Source organism: Peromyscus leucopus, chromosome 8b, assembly GCF_004664715.2.
Source record: "Peromyscus leucopus breed LL Stock chromosome 8b, UCI_PerLeu_2.1, whole genome shotgun sequence".
Classification (NCBI taxonomy): domain Eukaryota; kingdom Metazoa; phylum Chordata; class Mammalia; order Rodentia; family Cricetidae; genus Peromyscus; species Peromyscus leucopus.
The window spans coordinates 26852640-26871195 of NC_051086.1; the positions used below are offsets into that span (position 1 = coordinate 26852640).

The window sequence follows — 18556 nt, forward strand, 5'->3', positions numbered from 1 at the left end:
GCCTTTCCAATGTGTAGACCATAGAGCTTGAGGAACTGTGAGAATGTCCTGTTGCCTGCATTAGAGCTGTAAAAGGGGAATTGAACTCCTGTTTCTGGAGGCTTAGTTCAATATGAACTCACTTAATGCTAATAAGAACTCTGTTGTGTAACTGCACATGGTACCATGAGTGGAAGTAGAAACCGAGGCACACAGTGGGCGCACAGCATGTGACTGTCAGATGGAGTCACCCACCTCCCAGATAATCCTCTGAAGCAGTGTCCCATGCCACTGCTCACACTCGACTGTACAGGTGTTTGTGTTCACAAATTTCAACCTACACAAATAAACCTGCCACCCCCTCCCCACAGGGGTGAGGCCTTGTTCCCCTCAGTGGGCCCTTCTCAGGGTTATGAGAGCACTGTTTGGCATGGGGAAGGGAATCTCAAGGGAGAAAAGCAGTTTTGATGTTCATAAAAGTTAATGTTTTTCATTTACTGTCTCTCCTTTAAAACTTAGACCTAATTTATTGAGCTGTGGTTGAAATATTCAGGTCTCTGTGTATTCCTTCCAAAGAAAGATGATTTAAAATGCATAGCAGCCTCCCCGGTTTCTGGAAGATGGTTGAATCTGACAAAGGGCCACATCATTTAAAGCTGGCTTCTTTTTATAAAGAGCTCAAGCTTCCAGCATCCTGCAAAATTAATGTGTAAGCAGCACTCAAGGGTGAAATATTTTCTGGAGAAGCCTTGGAACCCAGGAGCCAGTGGTGTTCCATGTGCATCTTATGTAACATGCTGGCCTGGCAATTCACTCCCTGGAATAATAATCAGCTGTCCTTGGGTCTAGCTTCATCTTTCACCTAACTTTAAACCCGATTAGCAGGCTGGAGCCCATGCCTTACTGGATGAGAGTGGGTAGGAGGCATGCTGCGGAGTGGCCTGGGTTTAAACTTATGTCTATAGGGCAGCCCTTGTTCTGCTCTCAAGCCTCAGTTTATTGTCACTTCCCCTGGACCCTTCTCATAATTCCATCCTAGGGGGGTACCTCTCTTCAATGCTTCCAGAGACCTCAGAGCTTATGCTGTGCCCTTGGCCACACTGCATGCCTGCACTCCAAGTCAGGTTCTGATCAACTGACACCAGGAACAACACTTAGCAAACATGGGCTTAGTAGATGGTTGTTGAATGAAGACTCATGAATTCGTGACTGAATAAGTGAATGAGGAGATAGTCCCAGAATGGAGCAGCATATTGCCTTGGGCATTACACTGCAAGGGGGTGGATATGAAGGTTCTGGATCTGCCTCTGTAAACTTGTTCCCATACCTGCTGATAGAGTTAAAAGCTAGAATGTAGATGCCAAAGAGAGAACAACATGGATGCTTCCTAAAGCCCACACTGGATGCTCAAGTCCTTCTTCTGCTTAAAGCCTTTGGATAAGGCTGACAAATGTGGTGAAATGGCATCAGCAGTTTGCTTCAGAGTAACAGTAGTTGGGGTGCGCTCAGACTTGGTTGGAGGGGACTGGAGCTGAGCAGCTCCGACAACTGGGCATATAGAATAGTACACTATTCTATCCATATTCAAACTTCTCCATGATTCAAAGTTTAGAAGTCCTTCAATAGTGTCACGGTCATTTCCTTGGGCTGATGCTGAAGCAGTGAGGAGGCAAGTGGGAGGAGGGGTAGATACATTCCAGTTAAGGGGAAGGTTGCTGCCAACCAGATGAGAAGGGGCTGCATCCCTCCTTTATCGTCTGTGCATCTCACTGCAGCCTTCCCCACTTAGCAAAGCTCTACTCAAATTGCAGTTTATTTCCTTCCAAGTTTTATCCACCCACCCATCTACCCATCCATCCATTCATCCATCCATTCATCCATCCATCCATCCATCCATCCATCCAGCCAGCCAGCCAGCCAGCCACACATCCATCCATCTACCTATCCGTCTGTCCACCCACCCATCCATCCATCCACTGCCCATCCATCCATCCATCCATCCATCCATCCATCCATCCATCCACCATCCATCCATCTACCATCCATCATCCATTTATCTATCCACCCATCCACCATCCATCCACCATCCATCCATCCATCCATCCATCCATCCATCCATTCTTCATCCTCCATCCATCCACCATCCATCCATTCTTCATCCTCCATCCATCCACCATCCATCCGTCCGTCTGTCCGTCCATCCTCTCCTATGTGACCCCTCAGTAATAACAGTTTCTGATTTTGTAGCATTTACTGTATGTTGAACATGGCAGACTCAACAGAGGCTATTGTGTGCATAAGAAATTCTTAGGTGGCAGTCCCTGGCACCTGGGTTCTAAGGCCTCAGGCTAGTACTGCTGGGTGCTAGTACTGCTCCTGTTTTATAGGGCAGAGAACTGAGGCCTCTGACTGTAAAGGGATTGCTGCAATAGTGGACACCAAGACCCATGACCTTGTCACACACGGAGCCAGGTAGCCAGCCATCACACATGCCAGTAGACAGTGCACCTTTCTGTCTGTTCGCAGCCCTAATATAGAGCACAGAGGTCGCCCAGCCACATGGGCCTTACCTGTGATTGCTTCTAATGACCCAAAGCCCTTGCATAGTATATTCTCATTGGAACAGTTATGGGAGGGCCATTGGAGGGGAAGGGAGCACCCTTTGTTAATTTAGGACAGTTTACCTGGCTCCACACAGTGGTAGTAATTAGAACCCATTACAAGCAAAAAAAAAAAAAAAAAAAAAAAAAAAAAAAAACCAAAGAAACACTGTATTCAGCCAGTCCTGAGAAAATGGGTCAAAAATTACTTTAAAAGCCCTCTGGACTTTCCTTTTGAAAGCCCTGCCAACTGTTCTAGGGTTGGTCACAAAGGACAACTATTGATTTCTGGGGATCCTGGGATGATTGGCAGTTCTGCTGGCCTCATCCCCTCCCCAGCACTGAAAGCCTTTTCCAGCCTGAGGAGCAAGTAGCTCAGGGGAGAGGAGAAGGCAAGGCTGCTATCAATTGCAAATGATCCCGGACATCTGTCTCAGCCAGGCCCCGCACCATGCAGTCCTTTGACTGGCTTATCCACTCAGCATCTGACAGGCCCATTCATGGCATTTAGCTCATTCTAAAGATTAAAGTCTAAAGACCCCACAAATACATACAGAGCATCCTTCAGGCTCTGTTTAAGCACCATGCATCATCTAGGGACTTGGGGTCAGAGGGTGCTTTGGTGCTTATCCGGGTTGAAATATGGTCTGGCAATGGGTAGAGGAGAGGGACAGATTTGAGAGAGATTGAGGACATTGGTTCTACAGAACCAGGGTACTTCTGGGTAGCACTGCTGGATGTCTGCTCCCCCCCACCCCAGCTGTAGCTTTCTGGAACATTAACTGGTTAACGCTTTTCAGGCCTTCTGAAGTTTGTGTTGTTATTTCCCCCCCCCCCCCCCGTTTTACAGAGGAGAAACTGAACCCCAATGAGGCGAAAGTGAGCTGCCCAAGGTCACAGCTAGGGTGGGGCAGGTGGCTGGAGGTTGGAGCTGTGGAATTGGAATCTACCATACTGTGAGCAGTCCCAGCAGTCGGGGAGGATGGGCCTGTGCCTACTGCAGACCCATGTGACTGCATGGGACCTCTCGCATTCTCTTGAGGCAATGGCCCTGAGCTCAGCACAGGGCTGTAGCCCCTGGCTGTTTTTGCTGTCTTTCTCTTGATCTTTTCTTTTTCTTTTTTCCTTTCTTTTCTTTCCAGAAACCATGAGGAAAATATCAGCACTAGCTGCTGTTTTGATATTGTTTCTGGATCCTTGGACTTTTCTTATCAACAAGAACTGGTGTCCACTTGGCTGACCAGAGGCTGCTTGTTACCTTTTTATGAGGCTGGCTTGTGGATTCCCTGGATGGCTGTGTAAACAGAATTTTTTCTCTGTCTCTCCCCTTGCAGCCATTTCTACATAATCACTCAGAGGCTTGTATTAATTATAAAAGTTTGGCCGATGGCTCAGGTTTATTATTAGCTAGCTCTTACCTTTAAATTAACCCATTTCTATCAATCTGTGTATTACCATGTGGCCTGTGGCTTACCTGTGGTGTTCTGGCATCTTGCTCCTTGGGCAGCTGCTGGTGTCTCCCTCGATTCCACCTTTCTTTCCTCTATCTCTGCTTGGATTTCCCACCTGGTTCTATTCTGCCTTATCATAGGCCAAAGCAGCTTTATTTATCAACCAATGAGAGCAACACATATTCACAGTGTACAGAAAGACATTCCCACAGCATGGCTGCATCATGAAGTGTGAGGGTCAACACTGGGGACCTGGTGGCAGCAGTTCAGACAGCGTAGTGACAGTTATTGACACCCGTGTCTTAGAGGCCTCTGTTTGTCAGGTAAACTGTATAGCTCTTGCTAGGTCCCCCCATTTTAATTGGGACTTCAGGGAACATAAATCTGCATTTCTCAGAATGGAACCTACCAGATAACTATGATCATCTGGGTCATAGGCTACTAGTCTTTACCATGCAGGAAAAAACCTGCCTTCCTTACCACAAAAGGGGTTAGCTTCCTACTACACTTCAAATATTTGTGCACAGATTACTGTTAAGGCCACTGAGATGTGGGTTCAAGTCCCTGCTCTGCCTCACCTGACTCTGACACAGGTGTATCATCACGCAGAGGCTTATCTATAAGGAATGGTTGCCCACCCTGTAGGAAGGGGCGCTGGATTCCTCTAAGAGTCCGGGAGTATGGATATTCTAAGGCAGCTGGCACTGTCTGGGTTTTTAATAAGGCAGGTGCCATGCACTCTTCATGAAGAACTCAAGAGTTCTCCCACAGTTACTGCAGACAGACCCAATAGGCAGCACATGATCATAGACAGATCCCGGATCTGAGCACGTGTTCTTGGTTGTCACTAGAGGAGTTTCGGTTGCTACTGAAATCTGGTACTTGTCCTGTTCTTACCTGTAAGGAGGGCGAGGCCTGACTGACTCGAATGTGGTGAGACAGCATGCATTCTAATAAGAAAGGAAATGCCAGAGGCTCTTTTGATGTTTACAATCCTTTGTGATTTTTCAGGCAGTTATGGTAACTCTGGGATCCTCACAGGTTTAAAAGCTCCCTCATAGCCCCATTGCATTTGAAGATCATTGTCCTCAATGCTCCAGCTCGAAGGAAACACCCAACCTCCTTAAGCTCTGAAAGTGTCATCTTCTAGGAAGCTCAAAATTCATGTGTGTTTCTCCTGCCGTCCAGCATGTACCATCACGCCAGCAGGTGGTTAGCAATATGGCAGCCTTGCTTTGAGGAACAGTACGTCTCCAGAGTGCTGTTCCCGTTCCTTCTGTGGCATTCCCCTTTGACTCCTCCAGGCCGCCTTTGACCCTCCTCTGTGCCTCTTGACCTGTCATGCAACAGGATCTCACTTACTGGGCTTTTACCCTGCCTCAAACCTGCTGTCACTCTGTGAACTGGCATGGCCTCACCTCTGCACTGTGGCCCCATTAGGTGAGAGTCTGCCTCTCCATTTTGTGATGATTGGCTTCAAGTGCATAGGCCTCTCTCCCTGTCACCTCTGTAGGGTGACTTCCTACAGCTCAGCATGGCTGTGGAGCAGAGAAGGCTGTCAGGCCCAGTGATGTTACCACAGACCAAGAGTGAGAGGTGAAGTGAGGGAAAGTGTGTGGGGCTGGACATTGGGGTATCAAACGGCAGGTGAGAATATGTGATGTGACTATGTGAAGGACACCATGTTGGCTTGAGGGGAGTAGGTTGGAGGGCATCTGTTCTCTTAACACTAGTCTTCTGGTTCCATTAGGCTGTGGGAAATAAGGTGACGTCCCCCAGCCACAGTTCCAGGAGATGGTGACTTCATGGTCTCCTTTTAGTGTTGTACAGTGGGATCTGATGGGACTTGCATTCCTCTTATGAGGTTCTCTAAGTTCTGACGTTGTTTCTAGTTGTATTTGGAGTTGGAAGTAGTTATTTGAGAAGCAGTAAGCTCACATGGCCTCTGTAGGATGTGAGCTGTTTATCTGCGTGATTGAGTGTAGGAATATGCTTTCTAAAAACTCCAAGTGAAATCAGTCTGGTAACAGTAAACACTGTAGCTTCATGATGAAACTATTCCAGTCAAGTTTTGTCTCCTTGGTTCTATCAGTAAGCTTTGTCAGATACGGTCAATTACGGTTGTGGCTGCTAAAGGGAGCCAGGGTTTTGACAGCTCACAGTGAACACCCTGGAGCCCTGGGTGGTTTGATGTTGTAAGCATTTATGGAAAATTGTTCGGCACTCTGACTCCTACAGCAAAACCCATCAAAACCCACAAAACTCTGCTCCACACTAGGATGCGACAGTGGCACCTGTCCAAGCCTGCATGGGGCACATTAGCGGGTCCATCAGCAGCGAGGCAGCAGCTATGGACTTCCTGCTCATCCTGAGGAAGTTCTGGAAGGTCACATGACTTCCACGTGGAGGATCTCCAGGCGTTATTGGTGATACTGTATGTGTTTGTTGAATGTGAGATCAGCTTAAGCTTTTGTGAAGAATAAGTTAAGCGGGGAAAAATTCATCTTTGGTTTCTGCAAGAAAGAGATGCCACAAGACTCAGTGACTTGCCCAGCCCAGCTCCATTGACTGCTTTGTTCTTAAGGCACTGTGTTTCATGTCCTTGGTGAGGATGGCACGTTGGGGACATAGGACACCATAAAAAAGGGATCCACGGAGCAAGCATATGGAAGCATCAGGTGAACAGAATGTGTTCTGTGTTCTGTGTGCAGAATTGTCAGGATCAACGGCTATACATACATGCATACATACGTACTGAAAATTAACCCCATCATGGATCACTCAGGAAGAAAAAAGATGAAGCCTGGGAAGGCTCACTGACTGCATGGTCATGTGTCTCTTGGCATTTGAACTCCTTAAAGGGCCTAGTTAAAGAATGCCTTCCTTTCTCTCTGATGAATGGAAGAATGCTCATTACTAAGAAGCTTACATAAGGAAAACAGAAAGAATGGGAAGAAACTCTCCTTGGATTTCAGTATGCTGGTGTGTTTCCTTCTGTATATTTTGACTTTGTAATAAAAACCGGGCTGTCTTTTGCTTCTTGAGGTGAGACTCAGGTCAGTGTCTTCCCATCCTGCACAGAAGCTTCTGCCTGTGTCCCTCCCTCCTCTGGCGCTCTGGCAGTATCTTTTATATATCATGTTAAATACTCGTGACAAATAGCCTGGTGTTTTATATGTATCCCAGCATGTAGTAAATACTGTGTGAGTCCAGGGTGTGGGAGGATTCTGTTAGGAGGCAGTGGCCAAGCTGAGTGAGCCTGCGTGTACAGGGGTCTTCCTGCAGCATTCAGGGACAGCATTTTGACCAGCTGTATGTGGGGCTGGTGTAGTTGCAGGATCCTGGCATCCAGCCAGGGCTCTGATCTGCCCTCTACCATCTTCTCAGCCTAGAGCAGGCCCTTGAGGCTCCTGACTGCTGAGTTCTCTTTCTGGAAGGTGGGATCAATACACATGCCTCCCAGAGCTTTCATCAGGAAACTCACAGAGAGCGTGGGAAAGATTTATTCTGATATGAAGTCACTGATGACTGAGACAGTGGTGCTGCTGAGGTGCGTGTCACCATGGTCAGGAGAGAGCTTGTTTCTCTTTTCTCACTTGAAACCAAGGCCTCACTGAGTAGAATGGCATTTGTTCCCATTTTACCACTAGCGGGGGCATCATCATAATTATTAATTTATTTTTACACTGCTAAGTATCTCGTGGATGATAGGCAGTCACTCTAACACTGAGTTCCAGCTCCAGCCCCAGCAGGAACTTTCTTAACAATAGTAATTCAGACTACAAAATAAACCAGCCCTTGGTAGAAAAGTATTGTTAATGTTTGGAAATGACCCAACACAGTCATCTTCTGACCATAAAGTGTCAAGACTCACCCAACTCAAGGAGGATTCACCATGCTCTGGTCTCCAGCTGATGTCTTGCTGCAGCCTGGACAAAGGTTGCTCCTGAGTCTGACAGTGTCCTGCTTATCTGTTTCAGGTGGCTGAGATGCATGGGGAGTTGATTGAGTTCAACGAACGTCTACATCGGGCCCTGGTGGCCAAGGAAGCCCTGGTGTCCCAGATGAGGCAGGAGCTGATTGACCTCCGAGGCCCTGTAAGTGCTTCCCACCAACAACCAGGTCCTAGCCCTGCCGTCTGCCTCTGCCCACCCTCACTATGGGCATCAGGCCTCTGATATCCACAGTCTCACTGCTGGTCACTGATGGTGACAATGACCTAGGAAAAAGCAGGAACTGAAAGAGTACACATCCTGTGCCACCATGTTGAGTGTACCTCCATCAGCCGCTCCATGTCTATTTTTGTTGGACAGGAGAATGTCATGCCATTCACAGCAGCCACGACCCATGTGCTGTGTTCTGAACTAACTTAGAGCTTTTGTTCAGCAGTTTGCTTTGAGGAGCATCTTGCATAGGCTGAGTTATATGGCTTTTCACCCACTCTGTTGACATTTTTGGTCAAGTAATTGTTGTGGGGCTGACCTGTGAATTCAGGGATTCCTGCTTTTCATTCCATAGAGGGCAGTGATCATCTCCCCCAGACACCCCTGGTTGAGAACTACTGATGTAGTTGGGTCATTTCCTTGACTCAGTCATTCTGTATCTGATGAAGCACAACCTGTGATCAGTTGTGTCCTTTAGACATTCTCCCCCCCCCCCCTGCATCATGTCATTGCGAGCTGTGATACTGTGAGAAGTTGGATACTGGTCCTTCCATGTGTGTGCATCATAACTTTATCTTCACTTAAAAACTTTCTATGCAAAACTCCAAATTCCAAGGATTGGCAGGTAAGTAGTGTGCACTCTCAAGTAACTATTGCCAGGTTCAACTTTCACCAGCTGTAGCCAGTTCTATTTCAACTTACATTTCCTGTTTCATCCTTCTGTGCATTGGAGTATTATTAAATACTAAGTAGTATTTAATCTCTGGACATCACTGTATATGTCTAAAAATTTGAAAAAGATGTAAATTCTATGCCCGTCTTACTCCTTACATCCACTAAATCCTTTACTGCAGCAAATATCAGTGCTTAGAAGTCCAGCTATCTCGATTTTAAATAGGCTTTTAAAATTTGGGATATACATAAGGCTCAGACATTGTCATCCATTGATTGTCCCTTAGGTTTCTCTCTCATGATTTAAAAATGATGGAAGATAGACCTAATTATTCCATCTGTTTTAGGCAGACATTTCATGTGTTGTGCAGTCACCCTGGCAATTTGTCTCTGGAGATTGGCCATCCTCTCCACTTTAAATAAAATTTTAACCCTTTCTTCTCTCATCGGCCTTCTCCATCCATCATGCTGCCTTTGGGAGTTTGACTTTTCTCTTCCTTTCTGTCTGTTGAGTCCTCCCTCTTCTCTCTTTTCCCTGCAGTTAGTTAATGGACAACAGTAGGTTTTCATCACCCTTCAGTTTCCTTGATGGCATCTCTAGGTAGAGCTGTTTGACATGCTCCTCCTGTTTTCATTTTCCTTGAGCTGGCATTTGGGTCTAGATGCTTGGGATCAGTTTCTTTTCACCAATGGTGTAGCTCTGGTTGGATTGTTTCCTGTCAGCAGTCCCACAAACTCCGTGATGGCAGTGGCCATCATTGTTATCGTCTAGGTCTGTTACCGTGTGTCTCCATCAGGTCAGTGGCTCCTCCTCTTTGTAGCCCTGTGACCAAGGAAGGGCAGCAGGTGGTGAGTCCAGATGTCCAGATGCTGACCTCTGTCTCCTTTGAATAGGGCAGGTCTTCATTATGCTCTTGTTTCTGTGTCTAGCTCTGAGTGTTCCAGATTTGTAGGGCTGGCTGGAGAGGGGACATGGGCAGACAGGAAGTGAGCAATGGCCCATTTTAGCATAGGCTCAGTTTGAACCTGGGTAGTGTCTTTTATGCTGAGAGAATAGAAGAGGTCCACTGTTGCTGTGGATGCTTTTACAGAGAGCAGTTTTGGTGCTGCATTCTCATTGTCACGGATGAAGACAGTTAGCCTCCTGTACAGATTGTGAGCTGCCGGTCTGAGTGGCTGTCACTGGCCATGTGTGTTGTGCCGCCTTTAAGCATGAGTGTCTTGTTTCATCCTCTCCAGACTTACTTGTTACCAGTTGTGACCCTCATACAACAGAAGAAGAAGTGGGTTAGAAGTGAAGTGGCTTACCCACTCTCCCTCAGTGAGAAGTAGCAGAGCTTAGTCTGGCTTTAGAGAATGGGTTTTATTTATCAGTTAACAATGCCAACCTTTTTGGGCTCTTATTTTACAACATGGGTTACTACTTTGTTAAAATACCTAAATGGGCTAGGGAGACTGCTCAGTGGTCAGAGCACTTGTTCTTGCAGAGAACCCAGATTTTGTTCCCAACACCCACATGGTAGTTTACAAGCATCTGTGGCTCCAGTTCCGGGGAGTCAGATGCCTTTTGACCTTTGAGGGAACCAGACATGCACAGAGTGCACTTACATGCATTTGGGCAAAACACTCATATAAACTAAAATAAATAAATATAAAAAAATGGATGAAGCAACCAAAAGGAGGAAAGATTCATGTGGCTCACAGGTTAAGGGGACATGGTCCATTGTGGTGGCACAGGTGGTTTGTGGCTGTGGTGGTGAGTTTGGGATGGCTGGTTACTTGCCATGGAATAGGAAGGAGACAGCCTGGGCTATAAACATGAAGCTTCCACCCCCACCTAGTGCCCTCCTTCCTCCTGCTAGACTCCATCTAGTTCCATGGCCTCCCCAAATAGCCAGGGACCAAATGCTTCCACACACGAGCCTGCGAGGCTGTTTCAGTGAAACCACAACGTTTACAATCTCAAGCTGTTAAAGGGTTAGGAGAGGGCTCAGTCGGTAAAGTACTTGGCATGCAAGCAAGGGGACCTGGGTTCAGATCTCGCCAACCACATAAAAAGCTGACACAGCAGCCTGTGTCCGGAATCTGGTTCTGGGGATACAGAGACAGGTAGATCCCTGGAGCTCACTGCCCAGTCAGTAAGCTCCAGGTTTAAATAAAAACAAACTGAGGAAATCCCCTGACATTGACTTCTGATCTCTACTCTCATACATGCATGAATGTGTACACACACACACACACACACACACAGTTGGTAGTTTAAGAGGAATTCAGATGGGTATTAAGAAGAAGTTGAGAAAAGAAGATCTCTAGACCTACCCTCGCCCTGGCACCCTCATTTTCTGACCCATGAGGAGGAAGATTTGCTAGTTGGGTTTACTTTTCCAAGCTCCCTGCATATACTTGCACATTTCGGTAACACTTGGTCTGCTGCATTGGTCTATGTATTACTTCTCCCCATGTGACAAAGCATCTTAGAGACGTTTCTGTCTGGCTTTACACACTGATCTATTTAAGAACAGACTTATGCTTGCTAGGGTGGGTGGTCCTGTAGTCTAGCTGCCCAGAGCCCTGCTGAAGGATTTTGAAGTTTCTCTCTTTTGCTTTTGCAACGCTGGTAGAAGAGTATTCTTGTGAAATCCTCGTTCAGATTAAAAGGCCGTTTGGCAGCTGTTGCTCAGGCAGACCCCGAGCTCTTGCCATGCAGGGTTGTGGGGTGCTGGCAAGGCCTTCCTCTACCTGCTGCAGGGCGGTTCTGGAAAATCTAGGGGCTAGCACCCTGCAAGAGGCCCGGATACAGTAGGCTCCTATATGCTGTTGAGTGTGCTCTAGAAAGTCACCCTCTTCTACAGATGGGTCATCTCCAGGCCAAGGGTTTGGGGTCCACTCATTTCTGTCATGCCCCCCAAAGGCCCTCCTCCTCACACCTGAGCCCTTGCTTCTCCTGTCACCTCTGACCTGAAGGCCACCTGGGCCTGGGACTCCACCCTGTCTATTTGTTATTTCTTCGGGAACTTTCCGGATGTCTAGTCACAGGCAGATCCCTTCAGCCTGTTTCTGTGTCTCTCCCTTCCCATCCTAACAAGAGTCCCGTGAATTCATCGTTGATGATCTCCCAAAGTAGGTGCCTGGTGACTGTGGGTCGGCTCATTAAATGAATGAGTGAAATGTCACTGTTGGTAAGTGGCAGTGTCCACCTGGGCCCCTGTGACAGACCAGCCCACTTCTCTGTCCCTGCTGTGCTTCTTGCTCAGACCTGAATGCTGTCCTAGGCAGCTGTAATTGTCATTACCTAGAAGGATGGCAATGGCCAGAAGACAGCAGTGAGCAAAATGGTAATTAGGAGCCTGAAGTCTGCTGGGAGGAAGTGGTGGGGTTGACTCTTGACCTGTCACCGTTGCCTTAGGACTGCCGTTGCCACCTCCCCAGGGCATATGGCAGTCGTAGAAGGAAGGAGGTGATTTTGTCTCCCCGTGTGAATTCAGCCTCTCTCTCAGTCTCTCTTGTCACCCTGTCGCCCTGATGGGATCCCTCTAGGCCTTCAGACTTGTCATGCTTCAGGACTCAGCTACACTTGGAACCCATTTCCTTTCCTGGTAACTGGAAACATGGCACAGGCCCTTTTCCTAGATACCACACTCCCCACATGATCCGTGCTCAGTGCATGTCTCAGTCGGTTGTTCTCACTGCACCTTTGTAAAGAACGTGGCCATGTAGACCAGGTGTCGGTTAAGAAAAAGACAAGATCTGGGGCACAGATCTCTCCCATGGGTGTCATTGACAATATTATACATTTTAAAGCTAAGTCACTCATTTGAAGGGGATTTGCAGGTGATTTGTTTCCTTCCTTTCTGTCTTAGGGTTACTGTTGCTGTAATGAGACACCATGACCATAGTTCACTAATGAAAGTCAAGGGAAGAACCTGGTGGCAGAGCTGATGCACAGGCCATAGAGGAGTGCTGCTTACTGACTTGCTCTTCATGGCTTGCTTAGCCTTCTTTCTTACAGAATCTAGGACCACCAATCCAGGAGTGGCCCCACCCACAGTGAGCTGGTCCATCCACTGTCAATCACTAATTAAGAAAATGCCCTCTAGCCTTGCCTACAGCCAATCTTATAGAGGCATTTTCTCAGTTTGAGGTTCCCGCTCCTCAGATGACTATAACATGTGTCAAGTTGACATAAAACCAGCCAGCACACTTCCCCCCTTTTTTGAAAGGGAATATATTTAAGACTCTCTTCTCATTATTTTTCCTGCACTATAAGATATGAATGTATACTGGAGATTTCCCTTTTACCTTTAGCATGATTTGATTAGATCCTGGGAGAACAGCCCCTAGTTTGAATAATAGAGACAAAAAAAATAAAACTTTCTAAGATGGCAAGATGTGAGAGGACTCCTTAAATGCTGGTTTGTGTCTATATAAACTGATGACATGACCCTTCTGTGGTGTGTTTTTATTGCAGATACGAGAGAGAGGACAGCCAGAGGCATCTAGAAAGTGTAGTAGACTGAATGTGGCCAGCAGGCTGTAGGGGGTGAGGGATGAGGGCTGTCTTTCAGATGATTCCAGCTTGTGCCAAGTAGACAGTTAACACTAAGCAGCACACTCCTTTCCACCTGTGACCGTCACGTGTGTATAGCCAGAACACACGTGATTTGCTGTGAGGCAACCATCCTGTGGAGGGAGGGAGGGAACCTAGGCTATAGGTTGCTTCTGTTGACTGTTTCATGTTATGCTGACAGTTTCTTATTCAAGTCTGGTTTCAGGAAAGTTGGAGCTTAAAGGTACCCCATTTTTGAAAGAGCAAGTCTCTGGAGTTTTGTGGGATCTAAAGATCTTACCTCTTCACCCCAGGCTGTTCAGAGTTCCTCATCCCTAGGTCCATTCCTTAGACTTTAGATCTTTTCTTCAGAGGTCAGCTCCAGGTCTAACGTGCATGTGCCTGTTAACCACACTCATTTGTGAGCAGTAAAAAGGTGATTGTAGCAGACAGCAGAAGGGAAGGGCATACATGTCTCTGTAGAACTTCTCCTCCCTGACCAGGGCACCAGGCTTCGTGTTCCATCCCAGCCCTTCAGTTCACGTGCTTCAGTTCATGCTCCTGAGGCACAGCAGCCTCTGATGAGCCATGTCCTCTGTGATGAGACTCTCAGGTCCCACCGTCTGCTGAGCCCTCTCCTGACCTTCCTTCCTCTGGTTTTGTGCACTCAAAGGTCTTTGCTGTCAATGTTGCTTATTTAGTTTTGACTTTAAAAGTTTTTTAACTTTTGTTATGTTTTTGATCATACTGATTGCTTTGTCTGGGAGTTGGAATGGGCCCTTTGGGAGCATCATCCTGGAGAAGGCAGACTTTCCTAAAAGCAGCTGAGGGATTCCTGCCTGCGAGGTCGACTGTGTGGGAACAATTGTAGGCACTGGACAAAAGGGGCGAAGTAGTTGCCTTTGATCCAGGACCTCCCTAAGGTGCTCCCCACAGCCTTCCCAGAAGTTCCTTCTCCAGGGACAGAGTTTCTAGGAAGGGACTCACAGCTGTTTTCTGAGAAAGGCAGGGGAAAAGCTCTGACAGTTTATCATGGTGTCAGTTCCTGATACATTCCCTACTGGGCTCATCAGAGGCCACTGAGCCTTGGGAGCATGGCCTGGCCATGTAAGGCGGGAGGAAATGAGACCACAAGGTGTGACCCCAGATCACTAGGGTAAGGTTGGGCATTCATTCGCTGTCCCTCCTGGCCTCCTGGTGTCTTTGTCTAAACACTGATTGCCTAGGCCTTGGGGCCCTTTGACCCAGCAGTGGCAAGTTCACTGAGTTCATTTTGCCCCTCCCCCTCCTCTTTGTTGCTTCTAGGTCCTTGTGTGCTTCTCTCTCCACACCTCTGCTCCCCTCCCCCATGTCTGTCCTCCTCTCCTTTGTTGCCGTCTCTCTCTGTCTCTGTCTCTCTTTGTCTCTGTCTCTATCGTCTTTCACTTCCTACGTGTGTTACCCTCCACGTTCATCGCTCTTTGGCTCTGTCTCCCCTGTGCCCCTTCCCTGTTCCATTATCCTCCTCCTCATTGTCTCTTGCTTATCGAACCTTCACAATGCTCTGTGGTATAGTAGTAATTGCTACTTGACAGCAAACCCATACATCCTTCATGTTCTCATCTGTGACTTCTGTGGTGTGTGTGTGGGGGGATCCCAGTAAAGAAGGTTGTGTGTGTGTGTATGTGTGCAGTCCCAATGAAGAGGGTGTGTGTGGGGTCCCAGTGGAGAGGGTGTGTGTGTGTGGGGGGAGGTCCCAATGAAGAGGGTATGTGGGGGGTCCCAGTGGAGAGGGTGTGTGTGTGTGGGGGGGGGTCCCAGTGGAGAGGGTGTGTGTATGGGGAGGTCCCAGTGGAGAGGATGTGGGGGGGAGGTCCCAGTGGAGAGGGTGTGTGTGGGGGGGGTCCCAGTGGAGAGGGTGTGTGTGTGGGGGGGTCCCAGTGGAGAGGGTGTGTGTGTGGGGGGTCCCAGTAGAGAGGGTGTGTGTGTGTGGGGGTCCCAGTGGAGAGGGTGTGTGTGTGGGGAGGTCCCAGTGGAGAGGATGTGGGGGGGAGGTCCCAGTGGAGAGGGTGTGTGTGGGGTCCCAGTGGAGAGGGTGTGGGGGGCTGTCCAGGGGAGAGGGTGTGTGTGTGTGTGTGAACCCAACGAAGAGGGTATGTGTGTGTAGGGGGGAACCCAGTAAAGAGGGTGTGGTTTCCTCAGCTTCTGTTAACCCCTCTGTAGACTCACCTCTGCCCATCCCTGTAAACTAGCCTGGGCCCTGACCTATATGGTTGATGACCTTTGTATGGCAATGTTTGTTACTCTGAGTTATCACTTCATGCCTGCATTTCCTTTTTGCCCTGTGGACTGAGAGCTTTTGTGTGACAAGGACTGTGTCTTCATGAGCCTCTTCTCAGAGCCTGGAGCCTGTGTCATGTGGCTGTGGTAATGTAGCTATGGTAATACCACTAACCAGGGCCTTCCATTACCCAGAAAAATGGCCTCCTGTCCTGCCAGATAATAGACTTTAATAATCCCTACTGTGAGCAGCCTGAGGTTTGCACAGATATCTTCCCTCTGCTGTTGAGATGCTCCAGCTGATGTGAGAGAAAGATGATTAATTTAAAGTTCAGAGATGAGAGAGATGGGTGGACCCATCCCACAGTTTGTAATCAGGGTCACATTAAAGTGGGCCCATCTCTGTCTCTTTTAAATCTTCAGAGGGACTGACCTCATGTTGGAGCTGATGCTGTTTGAGGACAGAAGATTAATAAGAAATTTACTTTTCAGTGTGGTGGCAGTTGGCAAATCTCTAATGGCAAAATTGTCTGTGATCCCCTTGCTGCTCTGAACAGCACATCCAGGTTATGAAAGGCTTTTGAATTCTGCACTTGGACATGTATGTTTTAACTGTCTGCTGTCATGCATGTTACTCTGAAAAGTGCTGTTGAGAGGCTTTTAGAAGTGATCCCTCATAGTTTAACACTAATACTAGTTTTTGTCACAAAATCATCTGTGGAAATGCTTGCAGGACCATCTCGAAATTTCTCCATGCAAGGAATAAAAGCTCCTTCTTGGGTACTTTGTTTTTCTGATGGGCAGCTGAGTAGGGGGTGCCGTGACTTTGCCATGCTCCTGGCTTCTACCTTCCTTTCCTGAATCCCATGATGAACTCTAGTTTCTGGTGTTTGCTTATCAGCCTCAGGAGATGGCTGCTGCAAGGAGCTGTGGCAGGTGCATGGACCCTGGCCACTAAAGGCTTACAGGTATAGAGTCTTAGAAATGTGATCACTGTCATGTTTCTGCTGGCACATGGTCACTTCAGTCCTAGCCTGCCTGGGCACAATCAGAAAACCCTGGCAAGGAACGGCATCACAGAGCTGTGTCAAGCCTGCGCTCTGTGATGACCTCAGCAGAGTGAAGGGAGGAATTTTTTGTCCTGGTTTATGCTCCTGTCAGTCACTCACACTTTAAGTGTAGAGTGTGAGGCACACAGACCTGGGAGATATAATCTGTGCCCCTAGGTGGGGCAGGGTGGTGGTGGTGGTGGTCAAGGAGGTCCAGAATATGTATTGTCTAATGTGCTTCTGTCTGCTTTGACTAGTACTGTTGTTTGGCATGGACACAGGCCAGACCAGAACAGTTTGAGAGCATTCCTGCCACTGATTCTGAGGAAACATGGGCCAGGATTATTATCAGGCTTATGTTTCCTCAGGATCCCATGTTTCCCCTGACCTCTGCTCCAGCAGAGGTTCATATGTGCTTGAGTCAGGTTGCTGCTTAACACCCACCTAGCAGCAAGAGGGACAGAGAACTGCAGCCAGAATGTTCTTTTTTAATTCACTGATCTCAAGTTCTTAATTTGTTTACCCTCAAGGCCTGCCTGAGAGCACCTGCTCCCTGTCCCTGGGTTCCCTATGACCTAGGTGCATCGATGTGGTCACCCAGAAGCGTCAGCTCCTGTCACAGTAATGCCTCTGTCAGTGGTTCTTAAGTAATGGAATTTTCCCAGGGGCCTTCCCTGAGAAGATTCCTCCCAGAGTCCTGGGGAAGACACTACATCCCACGGGGGATTATCTGAGGGAAAAGAATCTGTGTACACCATGCTCTTTTGTCTGTTACTTTATTTCTCTAAGACAAAATTCTGTCTATACAACTTTAGTTCTGTCCTGACTCTCAGTTCCTCTCTGTACCTACTTTTGTTGTCCCTTCATAGCCTCAATAATAACTAAACTTTTATACTCTTGATCTCATCTTCATCCCTGTCCCTTCATCCTCCATCTTTCCTTCTCCTCCTCCTCTCTTGATCTGATTCACTTGCAATCAACAAGAAACTTTTTCTTGCTGCTCACTCCTCAGCCTGAGCCATTCCACCTTACCATCTGTAGAATCTCTTCTTGTTCTGTCCTTCTCTGGCCACAAGGCTCTGCTCTGCCCAGGAGTCCTGCCTGACCCTTCACTCTACCTGGTTATGCAAAAAACATCCTTTTTCTGAGTCAATTGCCCTGGAATGCCATTTCCCTGTCTGAGGAAGGGAGGTCTGAGCTTCATTTGCACAAGAAGCAAAGCTATGCATCTACAGCCCACCTGTCTCCTAGGCCCAGCAGGGGTGTTAGTTACCTAGTGGATCAGCAGTAGGTCTGAGAAACTTGGCTGTTTTCTAATATGGCCTAGTAGTATATGCGCCCACAAGAATTTCATAGCAGAAGACAGCTGAAATATTAAAAACTAAATAACACCAAGTATTCCTTGATAAGTGGCTTCCTCTAGAAAAATGCCTTGAGATTTTTAGGTATAGCTTTAATATACAGCTGAATCTCTATAATATAGTCTTGCAGTGTGCAAGACTTAAGTATGCTCTGACCTCACTGTCTTCCATGGAAACTGCATTGGGACTCTAACCCCACATCTGCCACCAGCAGCTGTTGCTATGATCACACCTGACTAGTGTGTGTTGCTGGCATGTAAGTTTCTCAGTGTGGTGTTAGTGTAGAGAAGAGGTCCCAAGACTGAGGAGACTCCATGGCACTCCTGTGGGGCTGACCTGGGTTTACCTCTTCTCTAGGGGATCAGCCCGTGCTTTGCCCTTGACCATTGTAATTCTGAAAAGTGGCATCTTCTAAGCTTGCCTGTCTGTTTCAGCCATCTTTCTGGCCAAGACGTGTTCATCTTCTCCCTGATTTT

General features: G+C 47.6%; 1 protein-coding gene across 2 annotated transcripts in view; it reads left to right on the forward strand.

Annotated features, from left to right (window-relative positions):
• The window catches only part of Snx29 (sorting nexin 29), a 488775-nt gene that overhangs the window by 347254 nt on the left and 122965 nt on the right, over positions 1-18556 (forward strand). For both annotated transcript variants that reach the window (XM_037201528.1, XM_037201527.1), the window contains one exon: positions 8011-8127. In XM_037201528.1, coding sequence (XP_037057423.1) covers positions 8011-8127 — 117 coding nt within the window. The remainder of the gene's footprint in view (positions 1-8010; positions 8128-18556) is intronic.